A 20958-nucleotide genomic window follows, 5' to 3' on the forward strand; every position below is an offset into this window, starting at 1 on the left:
TATTGCCCTAATTAGTCTCTTCCATGGTTTGTTCCTAACAGCAAAGCACTCTGCATGTCGCTCTTCCATGCTAAAAACTGTATGTGCTAAACTGTCACTGATCCTGGGTGGGCTTGCTGTTTAACATTAGTATTTTTCATGCATCTTGAAGTTTGCTACTTTTAGTAGCTACCACAAAATAGTATTTTTAAAACAGTCTTTAAATTTTGTGCTGCTCGGTTGCTTCTGCCTGGCTCTCACGTCCTGTATGTGATTCTGATTTCAGTCTGTCAATGTGAAGCACGGTAGTAGCAACGTACACTGATACTAGTAATACCAAGTTCTCTGCTAATGTGGTTAAGTTTGGAAAGGTTTTAGAAAAAAAAAATATAATGCTGAAAGCTCGAATTTTCTTAAACATCCCTGGTTCAAAATGTAAACTATTTTAAAATATTGTTATTTCAGGCAAAATGCCAGCCCCTGAGCAGACCCCAATGGTGGAGGAAGGGCTGCCGCAGACAACACAGGAAACTTCCCCAGGCCCAGGCATGGAACCAGAGGCCACTGCCACTACCATTTTAGCTTCTGTGAAGGAACAGGTACGTGCCTTGTGTTCAGCAATTCAGAAATTCCCTATGTGTTGTGGAGTTAACCATTGTCCTTTATTGCATTGCTGGAAAAACCCTTATTGTTCCTACAACGTCTTGCCTAGCATTGGTATAGTGTCTGTTGTAGGTCAGAATGTTAGGAGCTGGATATAAAGGGTTCACTTATTTGCACTGAACAGAAGCATCATGATGGTATTCTGTTTCCCTTGGAATGTATGCACTGTTGTTGTACATCAGACTTGAAATGTGGGTTGATTGTTTAAAAAAGAAAAAAAAGAAAAGCTAGTCCAGGATTGATGTGACACTGAGAACCAGTCCTTTCTGTACATTCTGAAAAGCTGTGTACAGTGTTACACAAATCTGCACACAAAGGCTTTGGTATGATGACCTGTGTTTTGTTAAATGAGTTCAGTTTCACTTACCAACACCAAGGTAGTGATGTATTTTAAACCTGCAACACATTCATGGCCATGTATCCTAGTGATAGCCTCTATAGGGAAAATCAAATTGTGTTTGAAATCAAGTTCAGCCTTAATTTGTAAAAGTCATTCAAGGGGAAAAAATTTTTTACAAAGAAACATTCTGACTAAACTTTTTAGTTTTGCTTTGTTTTTTTCTTTTAAGTCAGTACTCCCTTCAAGATATTAACTCTGAATGCAAACACTTGATGTTTGTCCCATGTTAATATTAAAAAAAGAAGTGTGAATTGGATTATATGGTCTTGATATCAACAGATTTCATACCCATAGAACCTTCAGTCTTACATGAAAATTTTCCAGAGGATGATGAAATTGGAATCTTCGTGCCTAAATCAGTCGTTTCAAAAGCACGTTAAGATGACAATAGCAATGCTAATAATCTCTTAGTTATATTCAAACTAATATTAAATCTTCTAATGCGAAGGATATTAATGCTGGAGGCTATGGAGAGCTGAGTAATAACAGTAATGTGAGTTACAGTGATCTTGAGTCACCGGTGGCTCATGGTCTGAGACAGCAGCTTGCCTTGTGCTGCCTTAGCTCGTCACAAATATCCGTTAGAACTCATCTGCCTGAAGTACATGGGTGGTGGTTTTAGGTTGGTCCATTTTACTTTGCAGTTCACAAACATTCTCATGATGGTAGCTTATTTGATGAGCAGCCTTGCAGTAAATGTCAGCCCTGTAACTGCTAGTGATCAGCAGGCAGTGACCTTATTGCTGTGGTTACTGTCCAGAGTCGCTGCTGTGCAGGGCTGGTGCAATCGCGATCGCTTAAACTGGACACAGGGTTATGGCAGCCTGGTCTGTAGTGGGTTGATACACGCTAAGTACACAGTAAAAAGGCATTTGTTAACATCTCCTTTCCTGTCCAAGAAATGTTTTTATCTTTTTCTTGTTCTCAGAGGAAAAAATGATAATGGAATGTTTCTTTATTTTAAATAGGCTGAAACCTCTTCCCCTCTCCATTTAACAGGATGGTTAAATATATGGACTATTAAGTAACTCAATTCTGATGAAAGGAAAAAATACAATTAAAATTGTGTTTAATAGTTTGTGAAACACAAACTTCAGAACTGCAGCCTAAATGTCTATCTGTATTAGAATGGATACAAGGGGGAGAGAGGTGTGAGTCGTGCTGCGCTCTTGATAACGTGAAAGAATGAAGAGCTGGACTGTTGCTTTCTGGTGCTTTTTCTGTTGATAGTAATTACGGACACTGCCATATTCAACACCCTTCCTGTATGGCAGAAAGCCCAGAACAGAATATTTTCCAGTGCAGTTATTTACTTTATTAAGCTTGAAGAGAAACTACTATCCATGTTTGTTATGGCTTAACTTCCCTTCGTACCGGGGTCTCTCTTCGTTTGCAGTTGGTCTTGCAGCATGTGTAAAATAGAGTTGCTGCACCTCGACTTTGTTATTTCAGAAATACTACAATGGAAGCACAAGTCAGAAAAGCCTTCATTATGATTCTACTACTGGATTAATTTTAAAAGTTCTTATTAATCTGTGAAGAGATGTGGATCACTACAGCTTTGTGCTTTTCTGACAAAGCTCAAGGTTTGTTTGAATATGAAAACACGTCCCTAATTAGTATAAATTGTGACACTGTCACCACCACCACCCCTGGCTTTGGCTGGCGCAGGGGGGATAGCTCTGTCACCAGGGTGAGTTATTCTGTTTGCAGATACACTAGTGGATGTACTTTTGGATGGAAATCAAGGGAGGGACCGACTCGCACTGCTATGAGTTGCAGCTCTAGTGCAGGAATTCTGTTTTGAACTCAAGGAAATCCTGAGGCTGACTGTAACAAAGCGGAAACATGTTTTGGCCTCTTCTTTTTTTCTTTCAGTGGATTTGATGGTGGGTTGTGGTTTTTTTGGTTTTGTCTTTCTGGTTTGGGGAGGGGATTGTTTTCTGTGGGTTTGTTTTGGAGATGGTTCTTTTTCCAAAATATGTATTTCACTTCTAAAATGTTATGAAGTTTCTGTGCTATAATGGGTAGAAGTATCCCAGGAAATCCTGAAACAAGTTGTAAGTAAAAGTAAAACATTAAAATGTATGTGTCGGTATTTCTGAATCCAGGGGAGTGCTTGGATAAAAGTGTAGTTGAGTTCTGTAGGGAGTCTCTTATCCACATTAAAAGTAAACTGAGTATTTTCATACTGAAATAACAAGTTGTTACAAATAGGAGGGGCAACATCATAGCAGTATCTTTTTTTGGCAGGGACGGAGGGGCGGCTGGTTGCCAGGGTCTCCCCAGGGATTTGTGGAATGACTGCTCCTCTACACGTGCAAGCCTCCACTGTGAATGGGGAGGGAATCGGTGCTGAACCAGGGGATTAAATGGGATCAGTTGGAATTGTGAATTTCCTGCTTAGCATGTTAGTTTTCCTTTCCAGTGACTGGGCTGAGAGAAAAGGTCTCAGGAAAAAACTACCCATGGGTCCAGTTTTTGAAAGCAACATGATGATGCAGGTTTTCATTTCTTTGCTGAGAGAGAAGCGCTTGCAGCAGCGGCAGTTTTGTTTGTTCTGTGGTCTAGTTGGTTTTGACACCTAAAGATGGACAAATTTTCTTTTGTAAATAGTTGACAATAGAGTAAGAAGGACTGGATATGCCTTTGGATGAATAATCATAAACCTCTTGGGTTTTCCTGAGTGTTTTCCTGGAAGTGTTCACTTTGTTCAGCACTTCAGCAAAACCTTTTCCTTTTGTACAGCTGTATCGAACCATATCGTTCTTAAAAAGTGTGCGCTTTATTCCCTTCTTTATTGTTTAAGTACAAAATTCTTTATGAAGTTCTTGAGATTTTTTTTTAATAGGGTTTGTGGGGGGAAGGCAAGAACCTAAGCTTTTCAGATGGAAATGGAGGAAAGAATGCGTTCCGCTTAGAGCAAAGAATTTATTATTGCGTGTATAAAAACATCTTTACTAGACTGACAGTGTTTTGGTATTAAGTTTGGGAGATTTTTTTAGTAATTCAGGTATGTATTTCTTTGTATGAAGAACTCGTTAATCTGATTGTGTAGGCATGTTGTTTCAACAAGATATGTGAAAAAACCTTACTGCATGCCTGTTCAGTAATTAGGCACAAACGCTGAACCCTCTCACTTTGAAATGCTGACTTGCACGCGTCTCGTGATCAGTTAGGTGGACAAACGTGTCAGTTCTGAAATTAAGGCAGTACTTTTTATTACAGGGACTTCCAAGCTTTGCGTGAGTGAAAGAAAAATCTTTGTCAACGTTTTCTGAATGACTGGAAGAAACTGGTTATTGTTCCAGCTCTCTCAATATTGTGTTCATTTGCGTAGGTCATTCCCTATTTAATCCCACAAGTCTGAAGTTCACTGTTTCTGCTGTTTACAGAGATTCCCAGATTTGGTGAATCAGGTCTGAGAAATCCACTTCCCAAGGCTCTTACCCTAGGACAAAACATATGCCGCTCCTGTCTCAGATGAAACAACGAACTCGTTTCCTTAATCAGGATTCTGTGGACTGCTTTATTCATGGGGAGGTCGAGAAATTAATTTTTCTTTCTAGCACGTACAGTTAGTTTTCTGAGGAGAAACTCCCCTGGAAAAGAGCTTGCCTGCAGCTGTGGGCACCCCTGAAATATGCTGGAGAACTGACGCCTTTTGGAACACTCTTGTGTTCAGATCCCTGGCCTGTCTGCTCAGCAGCAGCTGGACCCTGATCACCAGCTGGCAGAGCAGTACACTTTGCCTCGGCACCAAGTGAAAATCCTGGCTTTGTAGCACCTTCCAGAGAGGATGCTGCTCAGACGTCGCCAGTGAATACCTCAAGTGGCATTCCTCCTTTTTGCTGCTAACTAAGAGTGAGCTTTCTACGGATTGAATTTCGATCCCCCATGGGCTAGAGCAGCACTAAACTCCTGTACTAGACTAGCGAACAACGCAGGCATGGAAGTATTAAGGACTTTAATGGTCTGCTGCTGCTGAATGCAGAGTGAGTGTGATCAGCCAGTAATTGGAGCTGTGTCATTTCACATCCTCTAATCTGTGATTCTCTTTACCCTGTCCAATTTTTTTATCTTTTGTCTTCTATTTTGGAAGATACAGAGATAATGAAAGCATGCAAATGCAGTTGTGTGCGTGAGTAAACTTTATTTTTATGGAAAATGTTAAGGTTGATCTGGTTAGTTAAAGGTACAGGGTTTTTCTCAGTAGATTCTGGTAGAGTACTTTACTATTAGGTCACTGCAGTGCGATATTCATGTTGGAGAAATTCAGTATTCAGCGTGGCTTTGAGTAGTCAGTGGCTTGATCTGGCCCTGGATTACAGCAAGTGGAAACTTGCAGAGCTCCGCATAGATCAGTGCAGGAGGTTAACGGGAGGAAGGTATAAATGAACTTCATTTTGTCTGTCCTCTTCTTTGTTGCACATTTGTATCATGAAAATATCCAGAGTGTCATTGCCTTTTCTTGAGCACCATTTGAACCTCTGTAGGCAGCGGGGCTGCGTGGCTCTGCGCTGCGTGGGGGATGAGGAATGGTAAACGCACGCTGAAAGTATTCCTCTCGCATGAAGGCTGTGCTTTCTTACCTTGCCAGCTCGAGCCACCGGAAGGTGCTCAACTGAATTGTTCAACAGGCAACATTGTTATGGTTAGAAAAACTTCTCACAGTTCAGCTTGCAGTTACCTTCTTAATATTTCACAAAGACAATGACACTTGGCAACCAAAGCAACTTAGCATGTCCCAGCGTTACTGCAACTTGAAACAACACCTCGTCCCGCCCCTGTCGTTTGCCACAGCAACCCTGAGGGCTGGTAGAAGCCAAGAGGCTGCTGTGCCGTTCAAAGAGTTGTGAGTTGTCTTCCCTGCTTGTGCCATTGCTGCTGCCTCTGGCATAGCTGTCACCAGAAAACCTTCAGTTAGCCAGCTGGACCACTGTTCGCTTCAATTTTTAAGTTATCTGTGTTTTGCCAGAGGTTTTCAAGTCACAACAGGGCAGGAAGAAAGTGATTTTTATTTTTCCACATTGTGGATGTAGACTGCTCATTCTCATCCACGTTACTGAGCGATAACGGTTCCTTGTTAACAGAAATGAAAACGTTGGGTCTCTGCAACGTGGAATCGTAATGGGATGCAGAGAGAAAGCACAGAACTGCCTCCAACCCTCCTTGTATTGTCCAGAGCCTGCAACAGGAGAATGACAATCTTCATGCTGAGCCATACAAATTACATGCCCATTACTTGCTTGTTTTCAAATGTTTGCTGTTAATATCCCAGCACAGCGTGTTGCCAATTTTTTTCACTTGCCAGGGAGCCCCAAGCCTGCCAGCAGTACTCAGCTGTCAAATGGAGAGAGTGTTTTGTTTTCAGGACTGGGATAACTTGTCTCATCTGTATCCTGTGGCAGAGAAGACCTTGAAGTGTCTTCTTGAGTGAGATCTCCGCGTCGCTCCAGAGGAATGGTCCCTTGGCGCTCAGAGCTTGCCGAGAGGAGCTGCTGCTGGTCACCTTTGTCCCTCTTGGAGCCGCAGCCTCCAAAAGGAAATCACGCAGCTCTAAAAGTCGATAGGTTTTGGTTTTCACTCGTGGAAGCTGGTCTGCCCGCAGTCTGAGTGATTGCCTTCCCGAAGCCAGTCTCTTCTCTTTGGTGAGCCGTGTGTGTGCTCCCTGTTCCCTCGCTGTGGCTGCAGCTAAACCCAGCGTGCTGGTCACTGCGTGTGGACAAACACCGTCTGCGGCTTTGCCGTGGAGCTCAGCTTGTGAACGCAACGGCTGCAGTTTCAGAAGGTGATTGAGTGGTTACTGTTAAACAGGTGAATGGGATTGATGTGTATTGGATAATTCTGAAGAACAGTATCTCTGGCCAAGGCGTTGTGGCGTGTGTGTCCAGGGAGATGGGGCTGGTCCTTCTGGTGCAGCATGGAAACGTATCCTGTAACCGACGCCTGTAATTTCACCGTGTTCTTGGCACATAGATGTGCTGCACGTGAAAACAAGCTTATTAATTGTTTTGTTAGACTCCTGTCATGTTGTTTTGTCACAAGCCAGTACCACAAAGATCAGTTAACTGTGATTTTTGCCCGGGGCAGCAGCTTCGCTGATGCTAGCAGCCAGCATTGTATGGGAGCATCCTGTTCGAGGAGCGTGGTCTCCTGCCGCTTTCAGAGAAGCTGGCTGAAGAAACAAATTCAAATAGATTCCTGCAATAAGTTGTGTGCTCTCTGATAAGTAAGCGTGGTGGTGGGTGTCCATTCAGAGTGATGGCAAATATTGTAAGGGAGCCTATACCCCCGTGAAGGCGATCAGTGCACTCATTTAGAATTGATTAGGACTTGGTTTTCTATAATAATGTGGTTATTTTAGCTAAAAAAAAAAAAAAAAAAAAAAAAAAAAAAAAAAAAGAAGCTTAAAACATGAGGTTTTCCAGCTGCAAAGAAGATGGTACCTCTAAAATTATCCCTCGTATGTATTTATGCAGGTATTTAAGACATACCAACTACAGCTGTAGGTAACAAATGTAAGAAGAGACACACACAAGTCAGCAATCAGTTTCACAAAGTCTGGAAACTCGGCCAGTTCACTGGAACTGCAGGTTGTACACATGAGAACGTTACTCAGACTACAAAAGAGAGCTGAACTTATTTTGCTGCTTTGCTTGCACTTGCAAAAATACATCAGATCTTCCTAAGCATCAGAATGATTTTAAATGGCAAATCAGTTGCATGCCTTTCATAGAATGACAGAACCAACCCAAACCATTCTGTGAGTCACAATCTCATTAATACTATTTTTTTTAATTGCCTGAAATCCTCAAAAATCTGAGGCAATTATTGGAATCGGATGGACCTTTATTTTCCAGATGAAGAATTTGAATATCCTCTGAGGAGTTCCCAGAGGGGTGGGAAGGAAGCTGTGTACCCATTAATAGTGTATAAAGAAATTACACTGTGAAAGGTGAGAAACATGGTCTGTGTTCCAGTTTCTGTATTTTATCTTGACCCTTTTCTGTGCTGCAAAAAAAAGGCGTATTTTCTGTAGCTGCCACACTTTTGTAGCATTTTAGAGAAGATCTGTCTTGAATTGGTCATTCATTTAGTTTCAGTAGGGCTTTTTTTGTCTTTTAACCCTGCAGTTGTTTTACACTCGTAAAATGTAAATCATTACTGATTTTTCTGATTATCCCGGTTAACTGGTCCGTCTCCTAAACACCTTTAGGACAGAAGTGTGTGACAAATTAATTTAAAAAGTTGTGATCATGTGGATGCAAGCGTGGTTGAGAAGCCCAGGTTCCCTGTTGTGTATCTGATCTTTGCCAGTGTAACTCTTGGAACTGGAGCTTTGTCCTGGTCCTTTGTCACATCCTCCTTTTTAATTGATTTCACTTTATGTGACAACATCGACCTTTTTGTAGGATTTGGTAATTTACTGTAATTTTTTCTTTCTGGAACTCAAAATGGCAAAAGTTGCCTGGTGATAACATTTGCCTTACAAAATGCCTTCTGCAGAAATACGCGTGAGCCGGTGTGAAGGACTGTGCTAGTGCAGGAAAAGGTGGCAAAGGGAGGAGAGAGCTCGGGTGGATGTGTATTCATAGCATGTATTAACAGTATGTTTTCTAGAATAATGTTATTTTCATTAATGCTTCTGCCTGAAATGAAAAGGCAAATTAATAGAGAGTAATTGAATGGAAGACAATAATGGCAAGCATATGTTTTATTTTATTAATCTAATTAAAAGATCAGTAAATAACTATAGGCAGCTTGAGTCGTGTTCAGAGTCGCAGTTGGTATCAGTGACATTGCTATTTCAATATTGATTTAGAAGTAAAGAACAGGAAACAGCTGTAAACACAGGGTGAATGTTTTATATTGCTTCTGCAACCAAGCGGTGCAGTGCTGTTTATTTTAGAGGTTTCTGTTTGTTCCATGCTATATAGTACACCATGGTTCACTTGGGAAAAAGCTTGTCTTGCTGACACTTGCTGTAAAACGTACAGAGCTTCAGCATCTGAATGTGTTTTGAAAAGGACAGCATTCTCCACGAGCATGTCGCTGAGCGGCGGTGAACCAGCTCTCGGATGGGTCTGTGTCCTGGGATGGAGGCGGTGGCCAGGAGCAGGTTCTCTCCCGCTGCTCCCCCAGCGTGCAGAGTATCTGCTCTGCTGAACTGCTCGTGGGGGAGCAGCAGCAGGAAGATGCAGCCTCTTCTGTGGGTGCTTGTGTGCCGGGGCTGCAGGGGCTGGTTTCCGTGTCATGGAGGCAATCTGTTTTTCTGGCCAGTAACTGGCGTTCTGGGGCACGTCTGTGCGGTTCGGTTCGTGAGCTCTGGGCAGTGTTGGACAGTGCCTGCCGTGCTGATACCTTCGGGAGGGAAGGAGCTCGTGTGGGGCATCTCGAACAGGCCAGCTTGTGGTATGGGGCTCCAATCATACTTTCAGAAAGTAGGGGGCTTTTTGGGTTTGGGTTTTGGTTTTTTTTTGTCATCTAATACACAGTGTAGTTTCAGTGGTACAGAAGTTGCCGTTTCACTTGGCCCTCAGCTGCCTTCCTAATGCAGTCGATGCTAGTTAGCCTTCTGTTGGGAGGTTTTGGAGGTAATCTCATAGTGATGTTGGTAGAAAAAGCTTTATCCCTGGTTGTGCGAGGTAAATCTGGGTTTTAGTGTAGCTTTTCAGCACCCTGTTCCCTGACCTCTCTCCTGCGCTGCCCTGAAGCCCTCCGGAGAGGTGCCTGCGGGCTGCTGGAAGCCGCAGGGTGCATGACCGAGCCACGCTGCACCGAGAGCTGCACCGGCTGGAGCAGCAGAGTCCTCTTGGGGGCCGTTAGTGGGATTAAAGTATTTAAGCCGCGTTCCATGTAATGCAAGGTGTGAAGGGATAGTTTGCATTAACTGTAATCTGTGGGTGAAGGCGACACTCAGATTGACACGGCGTGCAACTGCTATATGATACAGTTACGTCATTCACGTTCAGAAAAAACCCCTTATCAGTAATTTGTACTTTAAAGGAATGCTTCTGTGCTGTCTTTGACTTCTGTGCAAGACTTGCTTCATCAGATTACCAAATATTGGTGTTCATCTCTTTTTAAATAGTATTGAGCAGTTCACTTAAACTTCAGGGGATGTAGAGTTTGAAAAATAATACAGTTGCTCAACAGAATCCTTTTCTATCGTTAACAAAAGCTAATTTAGGATGAAAACTTCACTAATATCCCTTGATGACATAGTATAGATTTCGGAGTATCATCTTTATAGAAAGTGTTTCCAGATTTTAATAAGGCACAAACATTCCGTGCAGCACTGGTGTTTCCCGTGCCGTGCTCTGAGCGTTATGTTCCAAAAGCCTTTTACAAAGGCTGAGGCTGGGTACCTTTCACCAAGAAACAGGATGAAAGCTGAAATCAGGAAACATGAAATGGCACATCTCGCCCTCAGCCAGCTTCAGATGATAAATTTTAAGTTTTTCAATACAGAAGTCAGAACATAGGGTAGCTTTGGATTTGAAGTTTTGCGATGGGAAAGGTTAGGGTGCAACGTTTTCCAGCATGCTTTGGTTAGGGATGGAATTGATGACTGACCTTATAGGCACTGCTTTTGTTAGATTGTGGTAACATAAGGATACACAAAAATTTTAATTGCAGAAGGAATAAAATCCACAAATGCTTAAACATGTTTTTCCTTTTGTAACAGGTGATAAATCAATATTTGCATGAACCACTCATTTAAAGAACCATTAAATCCCACTTTAATCTGCTAATAGTTTATTCCGCTCAGGAAGAGTCAAAAAACTTGGTTGTGATGAAACAGTGATTGTTTCAGAATTAATCCAGACCCATTTTTTAACATCAAGAATGCTTTTCTTTTTATTTTGAAATTTCAGGAGCTTCAATTTCAAAGACTTACCAGAGAACTGGAAGTGGAAAGGCAAATTGTGGCTAATCAGCTAGAAAGATGTAGGCTTGGAGCAGAATCACCAAGTATCGCCAGCACAAGGTACAAGTCCCCATGACTTTCCTTTCATATGACCCATAAATTAAAGGGCTTTTTAGTGGTGCTTATATCCTACATACATATTTTCACCGACAGCTGTTCACCTGCCATTAATATCTGAAGTATTAAAGAATGCAGATTTGCTGTAACGAGTTATAAGGCAGTTTAAAGACTAATCTGATTTTTTTTTAAATTCCTTAGAAAACTTTTTAACTTTAAATGTGTTTGCACTCATTCATCTCAAGCACATCGAATAATTGGCAACTCTTGAATCTGAAAGCCTTGATAACAGCGTGTTCTCTTACGGAACGTTTATACCTGCATTTGGGGTTACAGCAAACTTCATGGTGGCATGTACACAGAGAGTGTGGGCTGGACATTATTTTCTTACCTTATATACTGTTTGTTTCTATATTTTTTCTTTCTTATTGTCGATATCCCTTTGTAAGAGATTTGTGAAAAGCTGCATTTGAATTAGATGCTTTTGTTTCTTCATAACCAGTTGGTACCGGTGTAGTTACGAGAGCTGTTGGAAGAACCGAGGTAAAACAATCTCTCAGGGCAGCGTCAACGCAGACACAAATAGAGCAGCAAATGTATGGCCATGAAAACGTGCTTGCGTGTCCCCAAACCAGGCGATGTAAATGTGTTGCTAAGGCTGCCAAGAAGTTAAATAAACACCAAGAGGGCATGGGGAGAAGGCTTGGAAACAGATCGCGGTGCTGAGAGATGGGTCACGGGCAGCGAGCAGCCTGCTCCCGGCAGCACGGGGAGCTGAGCGTTCGGAGAGCCAGGTGATGGTGTTCCTAGGCAGAGACAAGAATTGTCTGGCAGACTCTTACTTTGAAACAAAACCAAAACAATGACAAAAAACTGAAAAAGCAAGCAAAACTAAAGCATAAGATGCCTACATATTTTTATTCTTTTCCTTTTTTCAAGTTTTCTGCCCCGAGGAAATCAGCAATGCTTTTTATTTCCAAGGCAGTGCTTTCATCTCCTTTAAGGTGGTTAAAGCGTCCGGGAGCGTTTGGTTTCAGAGGTCCAGCCGAGGGTTTTGCTGACCTCAGTGCCTGTAGCAGTGTCTCTGGTTTCCCGCTGCTATCCGGGGTTCCTGCAGGCTGGAGGTGGTGCTGCTGTGCGGAATAGACGCTGACGTGGGGTCACAGGTGCTTTTGCGGCAGCTTGTGCCAGCGGTGTGCCTGCGCTGGCGGCTGCAGCCTGGGCTGACGGCTGTTCTGTGCCGGTCATGTCATCGCAGCCGTGCACTGTGCCAGCCCAAGGGGAGCGGTGGCGGCTGGGGGGGGAGTGGGGAACGGAGCATCGCTGCCCTGCAGCACCCTCCCCTTGCGGCATGCAGCTGCTCAGCCTGTCCTCGGGGCCGTGAGCGCGGTGTGGCGTGCAGGCTGTGCGGTGTGTCCCTGCATACATCCCCCTGCAGACAGCACCAGCCGTCGGACTGTCACCGGCTGGAGCGTGCCCGAGGCTCTGGTTTCAGGAGCTGGGTTCCTTCCGTGGGACACGCAGGAGCGGCTTTGTGCACACGAGCAAAGCGAGACAAACAGAAGGGACTTGGGTGACAACTGATTGTGAGTGCCACGCGCAGGAGTGGTTGGCTGTTCTGCTCTCTTAGAGGAGCATGAGGAGCACGACAGAGGAGAACAGGAGTCATCTGCAGTTCTCAGCAGTTGCCCTGCAGTGGGTGGAGAAGGATGTGGCAGATCCGCTGCAAGCCTGCATTCCCATACGGCTTCTTTTTGTGTACCTCTGGGGTACCTGCCTGTTAAAATTATTTCTTCTCATAATTATTTTTATAAAGATGTACTGCACTCAGCCCTTCTAAGATCTCTCATGGCATTCACTTTCAAACCTCTGGAGACACCGAGATGACTCGTGGTTAGCGCTACCTGCAGGTATCAAACGTTCTCACCACGTCACACACTGCAGGATGGGAGGAGATAAGCCGGGAGAAGCAACCTGAGGTTTCAGTGTATCTTGGTGCTGTCGGTTCGTGCTGTGACACGCGCAGGTTTCTGCGAAGCAGCCACTGGCTCTCCAGCCTGCACGTGGCCGGCGTTCCCTCTGCAGGGTGCTGATGGGGCTCTGGGCTGTGGGGTGCCGGTGGGCAGGTAGCCGCGTGTGGCAAGGGTCGGGAGTCACGCTCGCTCTGTAAAACGCCGTGCCTGCCCGGCCTCTGGCTGATGACTCTTGTTGTGAGTTATGGGCTGTGTGCCACGCGTGGAAGAGGAGGGGCGCGGGGAACTGAAGGGCTCGCTCTCAGTAATTTCACTGTGGAATACTGCACTCGTAACAGCAGCTCGTCACAAGCACTGGAACAAAGGAAAAGTACATAAACAGCACAGAGGGCATCAGAACCAGCCCTTTTGGCAGTGCAGTAAGTAATCAAAAAAAGTTAACCCTTCAGGTGCTGAACAGTCAGTTTGGGTAACTGTGTGCCTACCTGAGGGCTTCTGAGTTTTCTAAAATCAAATGTATTTCAAAGCTGCCAGGTTGGCTTATTTTCTCTGCTTTACGTAGCAGATAATCTTCCGTTCCCAATGCCAACGGAAACACAACGTGCGCTCTCCATAGCAGCAGGAGACACTCCGAAGGGTTGGGTGAGATGTTGCTCTCTGTGGTGGAAGCTGCAGGCACTCTGCAAGATGAACATCGATTGCATTTCACAGACACACGTTTTGTTTGCCCCTAAAATGGGGGAATGCTCATGAAGAGTGTAAATAGAGCACGTAGTTTTGCTTGGAAGCCAGCACGCCGTTGTGCTGAGCTGCGTGACGTGTGTTCCACTGGAGGAGCAGGAACGTGCGAGACGCGTCCGAGCCGTGCGCCGCCCCCGCGCTCAGGGCATTCCTCGACGTGTGGCAGCAAGTTTATCCTGACAAGGCGGTTCACAGGGAGGTGCTCGGGCTGTAATTATCCCTATAGAAACTAGTTTAATTTTGTTCATATGACATAACCAAATGTTTCAGTGTTTCCAAAAAGGTGTATTTGAAACTGCTTGCATGTATTGCAATATATCGTATCACTAACCTTTTGTGGCAAATTATAAGCTCCATAAAAATTACCTTTAAAATCAGTATGGGCTTTTGGGGCAGGGAGAGGGGGAGGTATTGCAGTAAATGAAACTATTTATTTGTTTACACTAATACCACTCTTACTGAAATGTGAAAACAAATCAATGAAAGGGGTACATTAAATTTAAAAGTAAATAAGAAAAGACAGAGTTAATTTTCTTTGCAGAGCTTCAGCACACAATAAAAATGGGGCTAAAATGTATTTGATAGAATTTAGCTAAGCAAGGAATAATTTTAAATCAAGATCTCCTGGATCACCATAGAACTGTTGGCAGAATATTTTGGGCACAGATACTAATAGCCCATTAATCCAAACAGTTTAGAAGAAATGGTGATTAATTCCATCATTGGTAGCTAGCTAGGAACTACTTGCCGTGTTAGATAAATAACCATCGTCAGGTCCCCTGACAGCTGCTGGTGCTGAGCGTTGGGAGGAAGTTCCCGTCTCTGCTGCAGAATGAAGGAATGTCCTCTGGCTAGAAACTGGTCCGTGCTGTGATTGCTTTAGGCATTAGAGTTCTCACCTAGTGTACTATAAATCCTCTCTAATCTAGCTGTAGAGTGTCTATTCCCTACGTTACAAATCATTGCATGAAAAGATTCGGTTTTTATTTTGTTATGCTTTAGGCTGTAGTGATGTCTTGTGAACTTAATTTCAGAACTTGAAAATGGACTGTTAGGTTTGTTCTGCTTTTTAATCCAGTTTCATTGAGTGTCTCTTCCTCTGTCTTTGCTATTTGACTGAACTTTGAGATGCCATTCTTTAGAATTGTCTCAGCAAATGAACTTATCTTTTATTTCTGCTAATTCTTTAGTAGGGAATAAAAAAAGGAAAAAGAAAAAAAAAAACCAAGAACGGAACCATTGGTCTATGTGTCATCAGCAAATTTTCAGGATTTTTTTCACGTTTTCTTCATACCCTGGTTCGGGTTTGCTTTTCGGCTGTACCGATGTGCTAGACACAGGTTTCCACTGAGGGGTTTGTGCAGTTTCTTACTTGCTTAGTTCAGGTTTCAGGACGTCTTGAGAATGTAAATGCAGCGCGAGTCATGCTTATGGGTAGATTCGTTGGTGGTTTAGGTGGATGTGCAGCCTTTGATGAGTGTGCGATATGTGTTGTGTGTTTTCCAGGTTGTAGTTTTACCAAATGACTCCAGGAAGCATTGTGGGGTCCCCTGCTCTGACTGCCAGGACATGAGGAGGTGCTGTGTTTCCAGTCAGTCGGTCGGTTAGTGAGGCTGTGTAGGAGGCTCAGCTTAGCGAGCGGGGGATCACCAGCCCTTCCCTTGGCATGGAGAAGCCATCATCCCAGGCTCTGGTGCTGACTGCCGCGTCCTTGCTTTGGCACTTCAGGGGGGCACTCGGGGCAGCACCAACTGCAGTTCACAGTTACCGGGTGTGCTGCCATTTGACTTGAGTCCGCAGAAACTTCAGAAAGCTTGCTTTTTGCATGTCTGCATCAAAAATGAACGAAACTTGTCTTGTTGTAGCTCCAGTATTCCTATTGTTTTCTCCATACCCAGACCGTAAGCCTTTCTGAAATTCCATCAAAGCTTTTGAATGCCACTAGGGCTGAGGAATTTGGGGGGTTTTATGCAATTTGCTATGTTCAGATATGAAAAATGTGGCTTACTGGTAAGTTGCTCTAGTGATAAATTGGAGAGTGACGATTTAATATTGACTTCAGCTGCATGTGTAAACACTTACTGTCTTGCCCAATAGTAGATGGGGCTACAAACCAGGATTGTAATTTCTACGGTGAGTGCACACCCCCCGCACACGCCAGAGCGGGATGCAGCCAGTGACTGTGCGTCAGTTGAATTACAGGGAGTGCTCGTACGGGTACTTGTGCCAGATGACCTGGGGACAGTTGTGACGGATCAGGTGGGACATGTTCACCTGCCACCCCCGACAACGCGTGGAGGGCTGACCGGGCAGCGAGAGTCGTGGTGGTTCCTGCGGCGCATCGTTTAGCCACAGTAACACTTAAGGGCTGTTAATTCCTTCTGGAGAGAGTCCAGCATGCCAGAAACCTGCACGCTGGGTTAGGATTTAGTGGTGCCGGTAGGAAGGCGTGGGCCACGGGCAGTGTGCTGTCACTGGTGTCACAGTGCCGCTGTGCGCAGGGTTGGGCAGCACCAGGTGTAGGGCGGCAGCAGCATCCGGATGCCTTAGGGCTGGTGCTGGCCATGCCCGGCTGTCCCGTGCCTGCCGGGGAACCTGGGAGTCCCCATCGCTCCTCGGCACCGGGATTGAAACGGCAAGAGCATCCTGCAGTACGAGTGACCATGTTTGGGGGTAGGATGCCAGATGCAGGCTTCTGAATCCATACCCGGAGCCCTGCTGCCTGCCCGTGTCAGCGGGAAGCAGCTGGCGAGTCTGGGAGCGCTTGCTGCTGGGGGCAGAGCTGTTTGGGTTTTGTACACGGACGTCAGGTAGCTCTGGTGCTTTGCACAGCATCCAGCAGCGTGGGTACAGGCGTGTTAGTGAAAACAAGGAGGTAGCTATCAGAAAAAGCTGAAAATTACCTTATTTAGTTAAAATATTTGTGAAAACTTCTGCTAACCTATATCAACGAGAAAAGCAAAAAGATGAAATCTCATTATACTGATTTTGATGGTTGCTGGTTGCTTGTATTACAAGTTCATGGAGTTTAATAAATGCCGTTTATTGGAAAAATCCCCCGTACCAAGGATTTACAGTTGTACAAACCTTTAAGCCTTCATCCTGCGTAGAACTGTAAACACGTTCCTGATGTAGATATTAAAAATGGAAGATCAAGGACAAGTAAAACAATACATTCAGTCTTAACAGGCACTGAAGTTTCGGGTGGCAGCTCTGCCTGAGCAGGGAGCACAAATCCCTGTGAATAAACCATTTGCTGCTGCATGCCTGGCAGAGCAGATGTATTCCAGTGATGAAAGCTTGGCCAAGCAGGAAACTAAAATACTAAAGAAATATGTGTGACGTACATACATTTCCAACAGGATTATATATTTAGCTTTTTACTGCTTTTCACCATTTTAGAAATATTCAATAAATAATACTTATTTTTTCCACTGTTGCCTTTTTTTTGATGACAGCAGTGATATATTAAAGACAGACAATGGAAATAACAAGTTTTCTCTCAAGTGGTGCTGTTTAAATCAGAAATACATTTCATCTTATGGAATGCTAGCTAAGTATAATAAAACATGTTAGACGTATTTATCACAGCTGAAAGACCTGGTGACTTCAAACATTTCATTTGTAAGGTGACACAATTAGATGATGGTGTCAGTAGGTGGTGGATCACAGAGTCACAGAAGGGTTTGGGTTGGAAGGGAACCTGGAGATCGTTGAGTTCCAACCCCCTGCCATGGGCAGGGACACCTCCCACCAGCCCAGGTTGCTCAAAACAAAAATACTAAGAATGAAGTTAATTCCTTAACCAGTTCAGTTGTTCATGAAGTAGCTTTGTACTTATGCCCCGCAGGCAGAGCAGCCTCTATCATTCATAAGTCCTGTACAGGTAAAGAAGGTTCAACTAGCCAGGTATGTCGAGTAGAGAGATGTTTGGGGTTTTTTATAATCTTGTGTATGGGACAGTAAAGCGTTTCGGTATGCTTAGCACTTGTTACCTTTGCTAGCACCACAGAATGAGGTCATCTCCTTGTAAACAATTGAATTTCGAGAAAGTTTGAGGAATAAAGCAAGAGGTGAAGAGTGTAAACTTGATGTTCAGGTAGTATGAGAATTCTGGGGCCAGTGTTCGGAGTTATCTGTCAAGTAGTCTTCATATTTCATAATTTTAGTGGAGCAGAGTACTAAGGAACAGGCTAACGGTAGTTGAGTGAAGAACCTGTTATATCCAGGTGTACATGGTGACGGGTAAAGAACATACTCTAGAAGTCGTGTAGATTAACATTCAGAAGTCAGCTTTCAGTAATTAAAATTAATTCACTTTTATACAAATTCTCCTGAATTCAATACCAGTTTTGGTACAAATGTTCTCATGAATTTTTAACAAGAGGAATATTTTTAAAATTTGCATCAGAATGGTTGTAAGGTTCAGGTTGCAAGCAAAAAGCCGTTACAGTCACACAAAATTTACATTGGCATGTAGCAGCAATCCCCAAACTATGCACAGAAACGTTCTGGACTTAATGCTCTAGTTAGATTCAATGGTACTGCACTAGAAATGAGAAATATTTTTAACTTTTTATTTAAATTGCATGACCTTTAGCCCAAGGCTGTGCAGAAATTGAGGTTTGGTGGTCTGGGCACTGCTGGCTGCTCTGGAGGAGCCAGGTGGTGGCTGTACGTTTCTTTTGCTGCTCCGTTCCAGGTGTCTCTAGATACTTCTGTGTTTTCACAGAGCTCCCCAGCTCATGTACCATCTTCACTGAGTCCGTTCTTCTGCGGGAAAGTTGTAACAGCTTAAGCAACACCCATCTGTAGCCGTTCATCACCTCCTGGTGGCCGGGGGCATTGGCCCGCTGTCCTGAAACGCTGCAGCAGGGTCTGTCCTGCAGGGCCTGGGCGTGCTGAAACCTCAGCTGCACCTGCACCGCCACGGGCAGCTTCACCTAACCCGCCCGACTTTGCACTCACACGGCCACGGTAGCGGGGTTTTGGGGAAGGCAGGCGGAGGGAAAGGATAGCCCGCGTGTCACCTGTTCACACCTCGAGGTGTTTTGGTGCGTCAAACGGGCTCACTTAGCATCATGTGCAAAAGATAAGAATTCTCTCTGGAAAATGAAGTAACAGTACAAATTGTAGGTCTGTTTCTGTTGTTTTTGCAAACTGCGTTACACGTAGAAGCAAAATGTTCTGGAATGGGGACTCCCAGACTTCCCGTGCTAGACCCTACAGTGAGCAGCTCTCTCTGAAGTGGTTTGCTTGCTGTGGATCCCACACGCACGGCTGCGAGCGCTGGTGTCATTGCACCTTAGATAAGAAGCACGTGCCGTAAGTCATGCTCCTACCTGTCCTGTTGCAGATGGGTGACGCTGCTGGCTAATTTCCGTATGGTAAGTCACAGGGAATTCTCACTGATAATAGAAAATTAAAATCAATAACAGGCAGTTTAGCTGTCAGATACAAAGTGCTGCAGTGTTATTTACATGGGCTATTGAAGGTTTTATCTCCTGGGAGGTTTTTGTACAATTTTGTGTGCTTTGGTTAAAAAAAAAATTAAAAAGAAAGCCAAATGTGGTTAATTTCTGTGATATATTTTTTTTTTTTCTTTCTGCAGCTCTACTGAGAAGTCATTTCCTTGGAGATCATCAGGTATTATCTTTTATGTGTACATTCTGCTTTAAGCCCAGAAACCTGTATTTTCTTGTCAGTCATTGCTTGTTTTGAAGTGAACTGAACGTTAGCAGCAATGCTGTGTCTCTCTAAAGTACAACTTCAGTACCCTCTTTCTCACGCCTGAAGAGACCTGTGTGTTCCCGTTACTGTCAGAGGCTGTTTTGGCTCAGAGGTAGTTGCAGGGACATTGCTTGTGCCTTTTTTTGCCTTTGAGTTTTCGTGTGAGATGTAACCGTAACAAAAGTCTTGTGTATTGGGTCTCCTTTGAAATTAATTCAAAAATACTTTTGAGTCTTCCCCTGGGCCGGTAGGGATCATGGAAAAATGCTCTATATTTTCAGCTTGAAAACTGATTTTCGTTTTACAAATATTATTACTTCACTGAGGAAATCTCCAATAAGCAAAGGTTTTTCTGAGAGCACTTTTTTTTTTTTTTTTTTTTTTTTTTTTGTATCTGAGGATAGCTTGAACATTCTTTCCAAAACAAGAAACATTTGTCTTGTCATACTCCTACATCTGCTCTTGAGTGTATGAGGGGGAATGGGCAGGACTGGGTATCAAAAGTGACATTCAGTTGTCTGTTGAAATAATCCAATCCGTCCTTCACAGATCAGAGCATTTAACTAGTTAGGGGTTTTGCATCAGTAAAAATATTTCATGTTGAAGAGTCAATCTTCTGAGCAGCTGCCGTCTCTTCAGAGTGATGAGGTTTATGTGCAGAACGGCCGGGTCGGGAACGGGACCTGCGCTCCCTGCGAGCTGCTGCTCGCGCTGGGGCGTGTTTCTTTAATTCAATTGCGTGTTATTGACAGAACGCCCTGTTAACCAAAACTGGTCTAATGGAATCAAGATGCAATTAGAATTTTAGACAGCTTGTTAAAAGTTTTATGAACCAAGTTCTGCTCGATGTTAGTGTCGCATCTTTATATAAGGACATGGGCAGTTCTAAGAGCTATCCAGCTTCTGCTGTGCAGAGAGGAACACATCGTGGCTAGCTGCTTGTTCACTGAAGCATGCCTATAATTATCATATTGTGCCTGTTTTAGGTAAATAAGTCTCTCAAACTTTCCCTTCCCCTTCTTTTATTTTGTTTTACTTAGAGACTAAGCTCTTAAACTGTGCATAATTCCATTTACATGGCTTCAGTTGCCATCACGGTGTCACCTCAGCTGAGGTTAGGCACATACTGGTTGTCTTCCTTTCTTTTAAATCTGATATTCTCAGCAGCCTACTTGTCTTGGCATTTAAATTGTGCTACTCATGGTAGTGCTTTCCGGGTAGTCTTCTAGCAGTGTTTTTGAACAAAAGTCAAATTTGTTTTTTGAAGTAATTGATAAATTAGTTTTTTCTTATTCTTTGAATGTGAAAATTATTTTAGTGGGTTTTTTATTATCACATTATTTCCCATGGTTCTGTAATGTTCCAGTGACAGTTCACAACTGGTAAAGATACCCTCTGGCAGGTCTCGGTCGTTGTTTTACTCATTTATCTCATCCCATTGCATTCCATTTCTGTATTTCCTCCTCACTTTTCTCCTGTAA

The 20958-nt window shown here is 43.7% G+C and overlaps 1 protein-coding gene across 2 annotated transcripts in view; it reads left to right on the forward strand.

Annotated features, from left to right (window-relative positions):
- Positions 1–449: 449 nt before the first annotated feature.
- PKP4 (plakophilin 4) overlaps positions 450–20958 on the forward strand; it is a 43943-nt gene continuing 23434 nt past the window's right edge. For both annotated transcript variants that reach the window (XM_010080579.1, XM_010080578.1), the window contains exons 1-3: positions 450–578; positions 10924–11036; positions 19359–19393. In XM_010080579.1, the coding sequence (XP_010078881.1) occupies positions 450–578; positions 10924–11036; positions 19359–19393 (277 nt within the window). The remainder of the gene's footprint in view (positions 579–10923; positions 11037–19358; positions 19394–20958) is intronic.

This window comes from Pterocles gutturalis, unplaced genomic scaffold (assembly GCF_000699245.1).
Source record: "Pterocles gutturalis isolate BGI_N339 unplaced genomic scaffold, ASM69924v1 scaffold23079, whole genome shotgun sequence".
Classification (NCBI taxonomy): Eukaryota; Metazoa; Chordata; class Aves; order Pterocliformes; family Pteroclidae; genus Pterocles; species Pterocles gutturalis.